At 42.3% G+C, this 16,881-nt stretch overlaps 2 protein-coding genes across 2 annotated transcripts; both read left to right on the top strand.

Annotated features, from left to right (window-relative positions):
* Positions 1-7,206: 7,206 nt before the first annotated feature.
* LOC120660333 (plant cysteine oxidase 5-like) lies at positions 7,207-11,208 on the top strand. The gene is made up of 7 exons (XM_039938831.1): positions 7,207-7,362; positions 7,694-7,747; positions 7,816-7,979; positions 9,852-10,000; positions 10,125-10,272; positions 10,534-10,737; positions 10,848-11,208. The coding sequence occupies exons 3-7, from the start codon at positions 7,865-7,867 to the stop codon at positions 10,961-10,963; spliced, it is 732 nt and encodes a 243-aa protein (XP_039794765.1). The 5' UTR covers positions 7,207-7,362; positions 7,694-7,747; positions 7,816-7,864; the 3' UTR covers positions 10,964-11,208.
* A 1,141-nt stretch (positions 11,209-12,349) lies between these two features.
* LOC120660332 (rab3 GTPase-activating protein non-catalytic subunit-like) lies at positions 12,350-16,870 on the top strand. Its single transcript, XM_039938830.1, has 8 exons — positions 12,350-13,057; positions 13,488-13,622; positions 13,755-13,943; positions 14,112-14,173; positions 14,467-14,624; positions 14,700-14,848; positions 16,179-16,322; positions 16,561-16,870. The coding sequence occupies exons 1-8, from the start codon at positions 12,674-12,676 to the stop codon at positions 16,732-16,734; spliced, it is 1,395 nt and encodes a 464-aa protein (XP_039794764.1). The 5' UTR covers positions 12,350-12,673; the 3' UTR covers positions 16,735-16,870.
* The last annotated feature ends 11 nt before the right edge of the window (positions 16,871-16,881 follow it).

Genomic DNA, 16,881 nt, shown 5'->3' with positions numbered 1-16,881 from the left:
AAATCTCTTGGTCATGATCCTACTAAACTCTTCATAAAAATTTTGGTCAGTTGAGCCAAATATAATGTCATCGACATATATTTGGCACACAAATATATCATTATCAACTTTGTGAGTAAAGAGAGTAGAATCGGCTTTGCCCATTTCAAAACCGTTCTTGAGTAGAAAATCCTTAAGGCATTCATACTATGCTCTAGGAGCTTGCTTAAGCCCATAGAGCGCCTTATGGAGCTTGTACACATGATTTGGATGCTTGGGATCTTCAAAACCCGGCGGTTGTTCAACGTACACCAACTCGGATAGGGAGCCATTCAAAAATGCACTCTTCACGTCCATTTGATATAGCTTGAAATCATGGTGAGTAGCATAGTCTAATAATATTCGAATTGACTCAAGCCTGGCTATGGGTGCATAGGTTTCACCAAAATCTAAACCTTCAATTTGGGTGAAACCTTGTGCAACTAACCTCGCCTTGTTCCTTGTGACGACACCATGTTCATCTTGTTTGTTTCTAAAGACCCACTTGGTGCCGATCACGTTTTGCTTAGGGCGTTCCACCAATTCCCAAACTTCATTTCTTGTGAAGTTATTCAATTCTTCTTGCATTGCCATCACCCAATCCGGATCATCAAGAGCTTCATCTACCTTAAGAGGTTCCAAAGAGGAGACAAACGAGTAATGCTCACAAAATGTAGCTAAATGTGAACGAGTAGTTACCCCTCTTCGAATACTCCCAAGTATGTTGTCAACGGGATGATCCTGTTAAATACTTTGATGGACTCTTGGCTGTGGCACTTGTGATTGAGGTTGAATTGGTCCAGCATCATCATCATTATCAATTCTAGGTGCATCTCCTTGAGTTGCTTCTACTTGAGCTCCCTCTTGATCATTGCCTTGATCTTGATCATCACCAAGAGCTTGACTATGATCTTGAGGAACTTGAGAGCTTGGTGGTTCAACTCTTGTTGATGATGATGGTTGATCCTTGTTGCTTTGCTCAATCGGGGCTTGAGTGCTTGATTCACGTGGTCTCACTTCACCCAAGCCCATCCTCGTGATAGAAACACTTGGTGGTTCCTCCATATCTATAAGGTTCTTATCAACTTGCTCTACTTGAGAGCCGTTGGATTCATCAAATTTCACATCTACCGTGACCTCAACACAACCGGAGGTTTTGTTGAAGACACGATAGGCATGTTCGTTAATACCATAACCAAGTAGAAAACCTTCATCTACCTTTGGCGCAAACTTTGAGGTTTTGGTTTTCTTGTTAAATATGAAACACATACAACCAAAAACTCGAAAGTAATGCACCTTAGGTTTGTTACCGGTGATTATCTCGTATGGAGTCTTGCCCAAGTACTTGTGGATGTAAAGGCGGTTGATTGCATGGCAAGCGGTGTTGATTGCTTCGGCCCAAAAGCTATCCGGGGTCTTGTACTCATCAAGCACGGTTCTTGCGGCTTCGATCAAGGTTCTATTCTTCCTCTCCACAATGCCATTTTGTTGAGGAGTGTATGGAGCAGAGAATTCATGCTTGATTCCTTCTTCATCTAGAAATTCTTCAACATTTGTATTCCAAAATTCCGAGCCATTGTCACTTCTAACATGCTTGATCTTCAACTCATATTCATTTTGAGCTCTTCTTATGAATTTCTTGACTATCCCTTGAGCTTCACTCTTATCTTGCAAAAAGAACGCCCAACTGAAGCGGGGAAAATCATCAACAATTACAAGACCATATTTGTTACCGCCAATGCTTATGTAAGCGCTGGGTTCAAATAAATCCATGTGTAGAAGCTTTAGCGGCCTTGTAGAAGTGAGAATGTTCTTGGCAGGATGTGGAGCACCAACTTGCTTCCCGGCTTGGCATGCGCTACACAACCTATCTTTCTCAAACACAACATTGGTTAGTCCTAGGATGTGCCCTTTCTTTTGAAGCTTGGCCAAGTTCCTCATTCCAACATGGGCTAGTCGGCGGTGCCATAGCCAACCCATGTCAGATTTAGCCACCATACAAGTCTTGGGCTCAACCTTTTCTGTTGAAAAGTTCACAATATAGAGTTTGCCCTTTAATTGACCCATAAAAGCAATAGAGGAATTGTCCCTTCTAAGGATGGTCACACCCTCGTTAGTAAAGAGACAATTGTAACCCATACCACAAAGTTGTGAAACGGACAACAAATTGTACCCCAAAGTTTCAACAAGATAAACATTTGTAATTGAATTGTCATGAGTTAAAGCTATCTTACCCAATCCAATTACCTCACCCTTGCTATTATCTCCAAAGACAATGGTTTCCTTTGGAATGTTGTCATATTCAATTGAGGTGAACAAATTCTTCTCTCCGGTCATATGATTTGAGCATCCACTATCAAGCAATCAAGCGGTGCCACCGGAGGAATATTCCTACAAAACAAATTATGCTTGGAATTTAGGTACCCAAATAGATTTGGGTCCTTGTAGGTTAGATGGATACATTTTGGGAACCCACACACTCCTTAGAATCTTCTTCTTTGTGTAGGCCCCAACATACTTGATCACGATTTTGCCATTGTGATCCATAGTCACCATGTAATCCGAAGTGTAGCTTGGTGAAGGCTCATCATGGTGCTCTTGTACTTGATGGGAGCTTCTACTTTTTTCTTGTTCAAAGTAGAGATCAAGGGGGTCACTCCATGTGCTATGTCCATCAATTCACCAAGATTACCACCCTTGGTGAAAGAAAGGACTTCCTTGCCTTTGACCACCTTTCTCTCACTTAATTTTGGTTCCTTGTAGTGGCCAAGCCCATCCTTCATGGTAGGATACCTACCATCCTTATAGATGACCTTGGGCTTGGGCTTCACATTACCTTCATAGCCATTCTTGACTATCATGTTGAGCCTTTTGATTTCAAGATCTTTGCTTTGATCAACTCCTCTAGCTTTGCCATGTTAGCAACACAAGCTTGTATATCAAATTTATAGCATTTGAAGCATCCTTCACTTGTGGAGACATTGGAGTTAGGAATTGCCTTGGAATGGGTTTTTGTGCTTTCTAAAAGAACATTATGATTCACTTCAAGGTCTTTGTATTTGACCATCAAGCTTGATAAGCTATTTTGAAGTTTCTCATTAGTGGCCTTTATGGAAGCTAGAGAATCACTAGTCATGGTGTTCTCTTTCAACATCCTCTTGTTAGAGTCATTGGCCAAAGACAAGTCAATGGACAACTTCTCTATTTTAGCTCTTTCCTCGGCAAGGGACTTCTCTAAGGCAAGGTTTCTCTCCTTTTCTTGGATGAGTAAGTCTTCTTGCCTATCGAGTGTCTCTTTCTTTTTCTCCAATTTCTCCATAAGCTTTTTAATTTCTTTAAAACCTTTCTTACCAAATTCTTTGATCATATAAGCTTCATGTTGTTTTTTCTCATCATCAAAATCATTTTCTACACTACTTGATGTAGAGGAAGGATGAGAGGTGGAGGAGGATGTTGCTAGTACATTATTGCCTCTTGCTATGAGACAAAAATGATTGTCATCCTCATCATCGGAGATGTTGTTGAAGAGTCGTCTTGTGGTCTTGGTTATGGCAAGTGATGCCACACCTTTCTTGTCGGATTCTTCATGACTAGACTCCCACTCTTCACCAACATGAGCACAATCTTGATATCTATTCTTGAAGTCCTTGCTCTTCTCCTTGTATTTCTTCTCTTCCTTTTCCTTGTTCTTGAGTCTAGGGCAATCGGCAATGTAGTGCCCCAACTCCTTGCACTCATAGCATCTTCTATGATTTGGCTTCTTCTTGTCATAGCCATCCTTCTTGTGAAATTTCTTCTTCATGAACTTCTTGAAGTTTCTCATGACAAGTGCCATCTCTTCATCGGTTGATCCTCCATCACTTGACTCTTCTTTTGTTGGCTTGATGGCTTTGGAACTTGACTCAACCGGGATGCTTGGGCTTGCATTGAGTGCAACACTCTTGGTCATTTTGTGGCTAAGAGACTTTGCCACATCTCTCTCAATCAATTTTTGATGAAGAATCTCACCAAGAAGTTGATTTGGTGTCTTGGTCTTGAACTTGGGATCTCTTCTAATCATTGTTGCAAGTGTAGGATTTCTTGGAGTGAACGCTCTAAGCAACATCTTTGTGACCTTGTGATCATCCCACTCGGTGCTTCTAAGAGCGGCAATATCCGAAACTAGAACCACGAGCCTGTCATACATTTGAGTCACGGTTTCATCATCATTCATGACAAAGTGCTCAAGTTCTCCTTGCAACAAATCCATCTTGCCTTCACGAACTTGATCCGTGCCCTCATGAGCTTCCTTTAATGTATCCCAAATCTTCTTGGCAATCTCAACATTGCGGACCTTGTTGAACTCTTGGATACAAAGTGAGCCGGTGATGACTCTTACGTCTTGCGCATTGCGGAAGTAATCTTGTGTTTGTTCGGCCATAGGAACACTGTTGATGGGTGGAGTCACACCTACACACACAACCTCCCATACCGAGGGGTGAAGCCCATAGATGTGCATTTTCATATCAAAGGCCCGTAATCCGTACCATCAAAGTACGGAGCACGTCCCAAGTGGATGGATTGAAATTGGGGAGAAGAGTACACTTGTTGCTCGTAATTGTGAGGAACTTGATGCATGCCGAAGAAGGGGTGCTTCTCCTTTTCTTCCTTGATTCTTTGCTTCATCAATTTCCTCGCCTTCTTCTTAATCTTCTCCATCATCTTCTCTTTTCTCCTTCACCTTGCTTCCGACATCTCCTCTTCATCTTCACTTGAGCTTGATTCATCGCTTGATCCCGCATCATGGATGGAGGGAGGCCGGCTTCCGAAGAAGGGGTTGAAGGGGATCCCGGTGGATCCGACGTTGACAACCGGCAGAACGGTTGCCACATCTTGCGCGGCGAAAATGTTGGCGTCGGCGCCGTCCCCGCTTTGAGACATCAATATCCCTTAGCGATTAAGCCTAAATCAAGATATTAGGCTCTGATACCAATTGAAAGGATCTTGGTGATGCCTAAAGGGGGGTGAATAGGCGAACCTGCAAAACTTGAAAAATTCTTCGCAGAAATTAGTCCTGTCGGAAGTTCCGACCCCTATACTACGAATTAAATGAAATTCAAAACTAAATATGAAACTGCAAAAACTATTTGAATCAAAAGTTCACCAGTACATAGGAGAGCACCCTGCAAGTGATCTTGTGCACTAGAACAACTCAAGAGAGTAGATCGGGTCAAATTAAGTTCTAGGTCAACAAGAACAAGTATGAACAAGCAAGAACAAGTAAAGTAAATGACACAAGGATTTGTTCCCGAAGTTCACACCCACTAAGGATGCTACGTCTCCGTTGAGGAGCTCACAAAGAGCCGGATTGCCCTATAACCCTTATCCTCTCCCAATCCACTACTTAGGAGGACTGAGTACTCACTAGCTCTTGTCCACGAAGGACGGGGTAATACAAATATCCCGGGGCGCTCACACACGAGAGGGCGCTCCACGGGCGACGCCGAACTGTCTAGGAGCAAGCTCCAAGAGTAACAAACGTGAATCGCCGGATGGAGATGCTTCTAGCGCCTTGAGAAGAACGTGGCTGCTCACTCTAGGTCAAGGACTCAAGGTCACTCACAAATCTAGCTCACACCCAAGCCCTTGCTTGGATCCACTCAAGGGTTTGGCACTTGGAAGAGTTGGGGAGGTGTTTTGGAAGCTTGAGAGGGAAGTGTGTTCGTGGCGAGTCAGCAGCACTGAATGGAAGAGGTGAAGGGGTATTTATAGAGCCACCTCAAAAACTAGCCGTTGCTGAGGATTTATGTGCTTATCGAAACTTCCGACCTAGGGTCGGAACTTCCGACCAATTCATTTTCAAACAGCCGCAGGGGTTTGCCGGAAACTACACAGGACCTCCGAGAGGGAGGGTCGGAACTTTCGACCCTAGGTCGGAACTTCCGACTCAGTTAAAAACAGCTGGCCGAGGACCCTTTGTCGGACGGAGCAAGACACTTCTGATGGGGGTCAGAACTTCCGACCCATATTGTATTTTTCAGGTTTAGTGTCAAGCTGTGCATCGTGTCGAGAATCGGATGGTTAGTTTCTTTTCTAGACACTATAGTATGTCCAGACCGTAGTTTCGCATCCCTCTTAATAGTACGGTGCTTCCTATACTCAAATTCAAAATAAAAATTAATGAAAATCCTCAATAAAGCTCATGCACCGTTCCTTAATCGAATTTAGCGTCGATACTTGCTCTTTTCAATTTCAATGATTTTAAATCCTGCTCATAACTCAATAAATGCATTAGCTCCTTAATTGTGCATGTCATTATCATCAAACCCCACTTAGGGGGCCAAATGCACTTACAGTTCTCATATTCAAGAGGTGCTGCGAATCGACTCGATTTAGATCCTTGCAAGGAAAAACCTAACCGCATGACACGTGCATGCTCCATCGAGCCACACTTGGCAACCTTTCCCTTGACCTACTACTAAATGCTTGAACCGCCCCCTCAACCCTCAAGTAGCTAGTCCCCACCGATTAATCCAATATGATTAGTACTATTCAAACTTGATCAAACAGAGCCAACAACCAATGGACTTTATCTGACATGAACGAGGCTACGTCTTCTTACCAACAACATCACACATACCGTTCTCATCCCTGCCCGAGCCCAACTTTTTATGTGAATAATTGCAGTAAATAATTACCCATAATAAGAGATTTTATAGTTCGCGAGTGATAGGCAATCACTCGACTTCTACTTGTCTTAATTAAGCATAGCAAGGCTAAAGACCTAAACATACTAGTATAGCCCAAAGGAACCTAGGGTCGGATCATGCATCTATGATTTCATTCAACTACTAAAAACTTAATACTCAGTATATGTCACGTAGTTTAACAAACATAACTTTTTTGCGTAATCTAGAAAGCATCATCCATCCAGACCATTGCTTTGTCCTTGCTTAAAAAGTTGTTTTCTTAGACAACACTCTGTGTGAATATCAAGGTAAGGAGATGAGATGTCACACGATCGCTCCAATCCACTTCTCCACTAATAAATGCGATGAGATTTGTTTGCCTGTACTCTTCCCAGCTGCAAAGTGTGTGTATGCACGGATGAATAACACAAAAGGAAAATATCAAATCTGTCACTGCCCTGTCTCTTTCGGTCCTCTTCTAGAGCCGGAAGGGAGAAGGTTATCTTCCAGCGTGCACCAAAATTCAACAACGCCCATTCGCCCTACTGTCTCTATTGTCTACCTACCGACCGGGCATCAGAGTACAAGATGGGAGATCACACATACAGGAGCTCGTGAGATGAGGTCTCAGGACCCTCCTCCTCATCTGGCTCGTCCCCTTTTCCAAGAACCCGAGGTATCCCTTTGCATCGCCTCTGTTTCCTGGTTCCGTCCAATCCAAAGTTTTTTTTTCTTTTTGTCTACATGTTTGTCATGGCCCTGGGAAATCTACTTTTAGATTTGTTGATTTTAGTCTTGACTTTGTAAAGATGTCCTAATTGTGTAGATATCTTAATGTGAAGTAGATTCTTTTCCTTCTGGGTGAATGCAAATTTTCTTTTCCTTCAACGAGTGCAGCGTCTTTTAGGAACCATCGATTGATTGATGTACGCATGTGTCCATCTCTTGATTTTCTCTTTATCCTACTTGGCATGTCTTTATAATCAACTCATTTCTCACTGACACAGGCTCTAAGGGAAACCTCAGTCTTGCTTAAAGACAACTTCTGTCGAAGTGAACTTATATATATATATATATATATATATATATATATATATATATATATATATATATATATATATATATATATATATATATATCTGAGGGTTGAAACTTCTTAGTTTAGTCTTAAGTTATAAATGCCTTCGACTACTATGGGTGGGATCCAGAAGCTTTATGAGGTCTGTAAAGGATCATTATCTGAAAAGGGACCTATATCTTCTGAAGCCATCGATAAAGTCCGTGTTGTATTAGGTAAGAACTACTACCTACCTTCTGGTATTGACATAATATTCAGAAAATCCAAGCTGGAGGACACAATATCAATTAGAACCAAGAAAACTTTTATGGAGTGAGAGTATGTAAGGATCACCGGGGTGTCCGACCCTAGAGGGGGAGGGGGTGAATAGGGTCGCTAATCGCTTTTTAACCTAGGGCTCAAACTACTTGCATAAGATAAACCTAACACGTCCTACGCATGCTAGTTATGACTAAGGTTTATCTATGCTACTCTCTACTTACCCCTAAAAAGACTTGCAACCTAGCTAATCCTAATCAAACTAACTAGGAAAGTAAAAGAATGCAAGGTAGAGTAAGTGCGGAAACGTAATGCGGTAAGTAAAGAGGTAAGTGCAAGAGAGATGCAAACTCCCGAGTAGACACGGCCATGTAACGTGGTTCGGCATAAACGCCTACGTCCACGGGACACCGAGGCTCTTCCGATCACCGTCTTGCACTACGCCACCAATGGCGATGCCGGCAAGCAAAGGCAAGTGCCCACAAGACACCGAGTCTCGTGCACCGCCACCGTCTCTCTCGGTCACCCGGCCGAAATCCACTACGGAGCTTCTCCACCAAGGAGGGGGCCTCCTCTTCCCCCGCACAAAGTGTCGTTGCCACTCCACACCAAGACGGAGGGTCACACGACGGATCACAAGTTGCTTGCCGCAGCAAGACTTCTCTCAAGGGAGCTCTCGCAAGAACTAATCCCTAAACAAGCACTAAGCACTCTCACAAGTGTGCTTAAGCCTATATGATGTACAATGAAGCTCTATGGTGGTTGGAGATGTTCTTGGGTGTGTTTGGGATGTTCAGCAACTCCAGCACACTTCAAATGGACGGGGTGAGGCATATATATAGGCCACCAAGTCTTGTAGCCGTTGCTCCAACGGTTAGCTGAAAATCTGCGTATCACCGGAAGAACCGATGCCTCTTGGTGGGGTAGCGTCGGTTCATCCGGTCACTCACAACATGAAGTAGCCGTTGAAGTCCTGACAGCTGACGCAGAGACCACCGGTTGAACCGATGCAATGCACCGATGCCTCACCGGTTCAACCGGTGCTGAAAGAATCTTCTCCTGAACGCTGACGTCATTACACCGGTGGTATGCACCGATGCACCGTCGGTTGAACCGGTGCTGAAGAAACTTCTCCTGGGCACTTGACATCGTCTCTGGTACAAAGGACGGCCAATGCACCGACGGTATGCTCCGATGCACCGTCGGTTGAACCGGTGCTGAAGAAACTTCTCCTGGGCGCTTGACATCGTCTCTGGTACATAGGACGCCCAATGCACCGATGCACTATTTTGGACCGTCGGTTCAACCGGTGCCTATAGGCTGACTTGGCTTCGATTCCTTTCTGCACCAAGGTATTATGGCGTCGGTTCTTCCGACTACCACCGGATGCTCCGATGCCCTGGCGTCGGTTCTTCCGGTGCTCCTGAATCGAAGAGCTTTCAGGGCGCTGCCCTGAGACCCGCGAGGGGCGGCTCCCCCTCGACCCCCGTCCGCTAACCGGGTAGCGGAACCCCCGTAGGGGGCGGCCCTTTGGGCCTAGCTACGCCTATCTTCTCTTTGTCATCACTTGAACCTAAAAGCCTGAATGGTCATCTTTAACAATCATATTAGTCCAAGTGTTGTGTTGTCATTCGATCACCAAAATCACTCGAAATGGCATCAATGGTGTCATGTTCGTTACAGAGTATAATTTTGCACAAAGCGTGTTTGTGTCACTGACATTATGTATTGGTTGTGAAGTCAAAGTACTGTGAAAAGTTCAAACGACACAAGCATGACTCACAAAAAAATCAACAGATCTGTTCTTATTGTTCAAAACTTCTTGGCAGACAAGATCACACCTTGTGATGTTGGACTAGAGAGTGAAGCTCAAGCTGCACGTGTTTGGCGGAGTCCACAAACCCGGTGCAGGAAAAGAGTTTTTCCCTCCACCCCTGCGATCAGATACCGTCACATTTATGAGTGCAAAAGCTTCTCAGTAAGCCATTAACAACTTCATATGCCCATATATCTTTTTTTCTGCATTGCATCATTCAAGTGTTCAGCAGCCCTCCTTCACCCTTTGCCTCTAAAGGTTGTTGTCGTTCATGATGAATGTACAGATTGGGATATTTTGCATACCAGCATCGTCCATCATTCCACTCCACAACCATCCTGGAATGACTGTACTTAGCAAAGTTTTATATGGCACAGTGCATGTCAAAGCATATGACTGGATTGATAGAGCTGAACCTCTTAGCTTACTAAAAGGTAAGGTTTCGTTAATCATAGGTATTTATGATAAGCTTCACTGACGAATTAAATTTAACTTTTTAGGTTGTTCAAAAATGTACAAAAATCAAACTTTTGATATAGTACCCCAAACTTGTTTGGATGTTAGACCTGCCAATGCCCTCTGATATAACAGTATTCAAATATAGTATTGCCAAGTGAATGCCTTCAAGTACATGGCTCTGATTGTCCAGTGCTTTCCATCAATTTTGATTGCATACTTTGTTTTGTAAATTGAAGTGAGACCTGCGAAGGTTGTAAGAGATGGTGAAATGTCGGCGCCTTGTGGAGCCATGGTTCTTCATCCAGAAGAAGGCGGGAACATACATGGTTTCAAAGCCATCACACCATGTGCTATCCTAGACATTTTAACACCTCCTTACTCTTCAGAAGGTGGAAGGCACTGCTCCTACTTCCGGAGCTGCCCAAAGTCAGACCCATCGGGTTAGTGTAACAATCTTTATGCATGAACATATATGTACAACACTTGATCTACTGATTCTGATGTGAATTCAGGATCTTACTCGCCTTTGGGATTGCTATTGTTTCTCCAGGCATTTTATTGAACCGTACAAAGGGATCTGAATTTGTTTGGCTTGAAGAATACCAGCCCCGTGACAGCTTTGTCATTAGAAGGGACCTGTACACAGGACCTGCTTTAAAGTTATGAGAACATCATGCTCAGCATAATAATTGCTTTCTTTAGTTTCTTAAGTTATAAAGTACATAGCCATGCAAAGCATTCCATTTCTACTTTTTGCTTTGCACTTTTATTTAGAGGCTCCTAATTATTCCATTTGATCCGATTTATGTATTTTAAGGTAATTTTATTGTACATTTCATATGTAACTCGCTGACAAAATATTTATATAATTATATAAAAGTGGAAGGTATTTTCTAGCCTTCCTTTGGATACAGGCCTCTTGGAACTTAAGTTTGATTCCTCATTGTATTTCTTATCGAATTATTATTATTTAGTCTATGCCATTTCATATCCAATGTTATAGAGAACTTAAGTGGTGGAAGTGGAAGTGGAACCACGATGAACATGTCAAGTTAAAGATGATATGACAGAGGCACAAGTGTTTAATATGTTGTCTAAATTTTAAATTAATTATTAAATATTTTAGTGATTTTTAATGAAAAAACTCAAAACTACAAAGTTTTAGATCTCGCTGAGAGCTACAATTCTTATATAAAATTAATCTTCATCCAAATTTGTATGAAGAAGATATAATTTTACTAAGGCTAGATCTTGTCACGCCGGTGCAGTGGCATGACAAGATTGTACTGTCACACCGGTGAGAGTGGCGTGACAAATTTAACACGTGGAATATGCACTGGCAGACCACCCTCATATGCGCTCCAATGTGGTACACCTTCTCACGCCAATGCATATGTCACGACAATTTGTTTTTATCATGCCACACGGACCAGCGTGACCAAAAACGTTAAATTTGCAAATATTTGTTTGGTGGGTTATTTTAAAATAAATTTAAAGATAGGTTAAAAATAAAAAATAATTCCCATGCTTGTGACCGTATAAGGCAAAGAGAAAGATAAGTTGGTAGTAAAATTAGGGAATCAACAAGCAAATGACTTGTTTCTTTTACAGAGATAGAAAGTCGAGCACAAGGATCCACATCTGTATTCGCTATATAATTTTATTTTCTAGCTACATAAACTTTTGGATCTTGAGCTATGAGAATACTAAGGGTATCTGGTTGAGCTATTTGCTTTCATTTTGCATTAATAATTTAAAAAATCAAGACAATAATGGTACTCACCTTTTTGAAAACGTATATTCAGGGAGAGAGAGGAGATAGGTTTCCTCATCCTAAAAACTAGGTGTACATTGTTTCCAAGACATGAAACATATTGAAAGGGCTATAAAGTTTCATTTCATTTGATTTCGTCCAAATTCAGTGTATTCATTGTATTCCAATTAACATTTTTATCTTGCATTGAAATTGTGATATCAGAGGTATTTAGTTCAGTTTCAATGGGAATTTCATAAATGATTTCATGACATTAAATATTATCAGTTTTGCTGATATGTCAAGAAAAGAGAATGAGTTTCATAGAATGTTAGGAGAGTTTCATCACCGTAAAATCCATCAGACACAAAATTAAAGTTTGTTTCAAATTAAAAACTGTAGAATGTTAGGAGAGTTTCATAGAATGTTTGCTGATATGGCAGGCCCATCCCATTGAAACCTTCTACTTCTACCGAGCAACGCAAGGGCTTAATCTCATTAGTTAACCACTTGACCGTGAATTAGAGGTTAGCCAAAGGGTGTATCCGCCAAAATCACACGCGCACGCACGTCTCCTCTTCCTGGGGCCAAACCTTCCGCGGGATCTCCTCTCGCCTTCTTCCATGGCGCCGCGGGGCCACCACCTGACGGAGGTGGCGCTCCTCGCTTCCGCCTCGCCGGACCTCGCCGCCGTGGATGCCGGCGAGCGTGAGGGGTGGCTGGACGACCCCACCGTGCTCCCCTCGCTCGGGCCCCGCGCGCGCGCCCTCGCCGTGGCCAGCGCGACGCGGTCCGTGCTCGTGATCGTCCCGGTCGCGGGAGGTGGAGGCGGCGGGGTCACGGTGAAGCCCGCGGTGGGGCCCGAGGAGGGCCAGATCTCGGCCGTGGAGTGGGTCCCGCTCACCACGGAGGACGGCGAAGGGGAGGAGGGGGTGGCAGTGGCGGTCGGCACGGACACCGGGTGGCTGCTGTTCTACTCGCTCGCCGGCGATCTATTGCACAAGCAGGTCGCTTAATCCATCCAGTTCTCTCTGTAGATATGCTAGTCTGGGAAAATTTAAAGGGTACCCAAATTTAAATTATTGGGTCTATTTTTTAGATCAGATTGTTACAATATATATGATAGCTTCTGTACGATCTTTTAGGATTCACGCTAATGCTCTTACAGATAAGATGCAAGGATTTGCTTCAAATGTGAGGACTTCTAGCAGTGCAGATTCCAAACGTAGGTTTCGTGTCTAGGTAGGTGGTGTAAAACTGCATTGATGGATTACTCCCCCTAAATATACTTAGTAATGTAGGAGGACATGTATTGTAGTGCAAAGAGAAGATACTCCGTTTAGATTGCTCCTACTGTCAATAACCGTATTGTCTAACTCCGATCTTTTATCAAACACACATTTTTTTAATGCTGTCCTTGGACGTGTTTTATTTCAGAGTATATATCCTTCAAAGATACTGAAACTCAACTTTCGTGAGCGGAAGGAGAACGCTTGGGAAGATTCAGGTTCAGATGAACTTTCTGTAGTTTTCCCTGGTGTTATTGCACGCTTTGATGGGGCTGATCTTCAGGTTTGTGTGAAACCCTCTATTTCTCTATTAGAAACGGATAGAATGATGCTTAGTCCCCAGCATCGTAATGATCAGGCTTTCTTTGTCCGCCTATTCAACAATAATAATAACTAATTTCTTGGTTATTCACAGAACATTCTTCAAAAATCATTTCAAGATGTAAAATCACGTCTGTGGAAAGATAAGTTTGAAGAGGAAGATACTGCGGATGAGGGTTCCTTTCGAAGGATACCCTTTCAGATTTGGAATGTAAGCAAGTTTGGTTCATGTGCTGATGCTGCAATTGTTGGTCTGATGCCACCTCCCTTGTTAGAACTTCAGGTGACTTGCTCGCTCATGACTGTTGTTAGATACCACTCTTACATAAATTCATTATGCATTTACCATTATTATTTTAGTTTTATCATTGTCCCTGTTTTGGTACCTTTAGTGGAAGATTTCTGAAGCTACGATTATATTGAATTCAGCTGCTTTTATATTACTGGGCAGTCAAGTCAGCGCCATTACTGTGCCATCACAGTTGGAGAGGATGCTGTAGTTTCAGCATATAGGTGAGTTCCATTGCGCACTGGCTTTTTCATTTCGGATTGAGGTGACCATCATACTAGCTCGACATAGTGACATTATTTTTCAGTCATTTCATTGTGAGTTCTGTAGACATGGTTTATCGATTCAGATTATATTGCAAGTTTGCAACAGGAATCTTACCATGATAGCTTCCATTCAAATTTGAATTGCAATCAGTTCAAATAATCTGTTCTAGAAGTTGGTAGAGGAAAGTTACTGAGTGATGGTGACACATTGTTAGTTTTACACATCTCCTAACACATTGTTGACTCTGCAGGCTATCAGAAGATAGAAGCAGGTCAATTGTTGGAGCAATTTTGTCAAGAGGTGTAGCTGCAACATTTTCGACAATATCATCTTTGTCAAAAATTTTATGGCGGAGTGAGCCATCACCACCTAAAAAGTCACGGCCAAAGCCTCAATCCTTTGCAAAAAGTAATGGCTAGTAGTTAAAGTTCAACAATCATTTAAAAATATTGAATTTATTCCTCACAGTCACATATGCTGCAGCATCACCCCTAACTTGCTTAAAAGACTCGCCGAGGAAGGGAGAACGGCTTACACTCTCCCCAAGTGGTACATTGGCTGCCATAACTGATTCACTTGGGCGGATTCTGCTGCTGGACACTCATGCCCTTGTGGCTGTACGGTTATGGAAGGTAAAGTTCTTGAGTTTATTCTTAAATAATCTAATGTAAAGAAATAATGAATTGCCAAGTAATATGTAACTTCCAGTAGTTATGACTATTGCCTTCTGGTGTCGTTGTTAGTTCATTTTCTTTTGAAGGCATGTTGATCTTGATTAGTTTGTTTTGCCTTAGTTAGGTATGTTTGTAGTAATTGTAATGCCTAGTCGTCTTGTATTTAGCATTCTAAAGGTTTGTTTTGTCTCAGGTTTAGACTAATATTGGATTCACCCAAAAATAATTGAAGTTAAAACACATGTATGGTGAGAATTGCGAGACAAAAAGGTAGTAAAATGGATTCTCCCTTTCAAAATATGGAAACTTTGTTTTGATTTGAGAGGGGAGAGACATTGCAGATGGAGGTAGTAAAATGGATTCTCCCTTTCGAAATATGGAGAGGTAGCCTGGGTCAAAATAGATATCCAATGGTTCCTGGTGATTTTCCAAACCTTGGTTTCGAGAACAAAAGAGAAATTATGTCATGAAGAAAATCACGCTGTAGAAAATATCACCTGATAGAATTATGTGCAGTAGTGGACACAACTGTGTAACCATGCGTTGTGGCATTCTGTGGTGTTGAGGGCACACCTGGATGTACCACCCTATGATAGCTGTAAATCATGGTAGGATCAGGAGATTGCACATAGGTATGGTGGTTCAACTGTGCTTTCACATCTCATCCCTGAACAAGTCTGCAATGGATACACAATTGATACTGTGAGAGTAGCAAACCAGGGTAATCATGTAGGTAGCACAGTACACAATGGTACAGTCCTCTGATCATGCCACCATTTACCGCTAGGTAGCACGGTACCATCCCATGCCACTGCAACTCAAGAGTGTATTTTGAGGGCATTATCAGATCCTTAAGTGAATAAGATTCCAGTACTTTGAGATGGTTAAGATTCCAGTAAGCTTATATCTAGCTTCCTACTGGTTTTCCACACCTAGATAGCAAGTGTAGAAAATCTAGTTATAGAAACTATAACCTCAATCTGATGGCTTTTACATAGCATTTTTCAATCAAATTGTTGATTGGTTGTAGCAGCTGGTCAAAACCTGTTTGCCATGCTTGGATCACTTTTTTGGGTTGAAGGGGGTTGCACTGTCCTACAATTGTTGTAAATCATGGTAGGATCAGAAATCTGCACATAGAAAATATTGTGGTTCAAGTCTGCAACGGATATAAAATAATTGTTGTGAGAGCACGATCACAGGACTGCACATGATTACCTTGGTCAGCTACTCGCAATACCATTGTATTTCCATTTCTTTTATCATTTTTAATGTAACGACTTTATAGGGCTATCGTGATGCTTCATGTCTATTTGTGGAGATGCTTCTAAATAAAGACAAGGCTTCATCAAGTACAATGCATATGGAATATACAAAGAGTGATTACTGTTTGTGTCTAGCAATCCATGCCCCACGGAAAGGCATAATAGAGGTAAGTCTCATGGTTGCCTAATTTCTGATTTCTTGTTTAGCGATCATCTTTTGGTTCTATCAGTGCTGAACGATGACATTCTGGGGTTGTTTGATTTTCTGTTGGTCTTCGGTCACTTAGAAGAGTTTAAGGGTACACGTTTTCTTCAGAGGGTATAAACAAGCTGTGTTGCGAGGTTGGCTAAAGAACTATTTACTTTCTGGTTGAGAATTGTAATTTGTTGCCCTTATGTGGCCAGGTTTGGAAGATGCGAACTGGGTCACGCCTCCTAACCATCCCATGTCCCAAAGGAAGCAGAATCTTACAACCCTCAGCGAGGCTCTCGTCGTCATTCTCGTATGCCCCGCTGGAGGTTTACTTGTTCAATGGAGACTCTGGGCAGTTGTCAGTTTTGAATAGTCACGTTGGATGACTACTGTGTATTGTCCTTTTGTGGTGTTAAATTGTTCCTGCCAAGTGTTGTACAGAAATATTTATTTTCTTACAGTGCTTCCAATTTTGAAGATCAAGAAAAATGAATAAAGCTGGGTTTTGTGTGACTTGTTTCATTTAGCATTGT

This window comes from Panicum virgatum, chromosome 2N (assembly GCF_016808335.1).
Source record: "Panicum virgatum strain AP13 chromosome 2N, P.virgatum_v5, whole genome shotgun sequence".
NCBI lineage: Eukaryota > Viridiplantae > Streptophyta > Magnoliopsida > Poales > Poaceae > Panicum > Panicum virgatum.
This window is presented reverse-complemented; position numbering and strand designations above follow the sequence as displayed.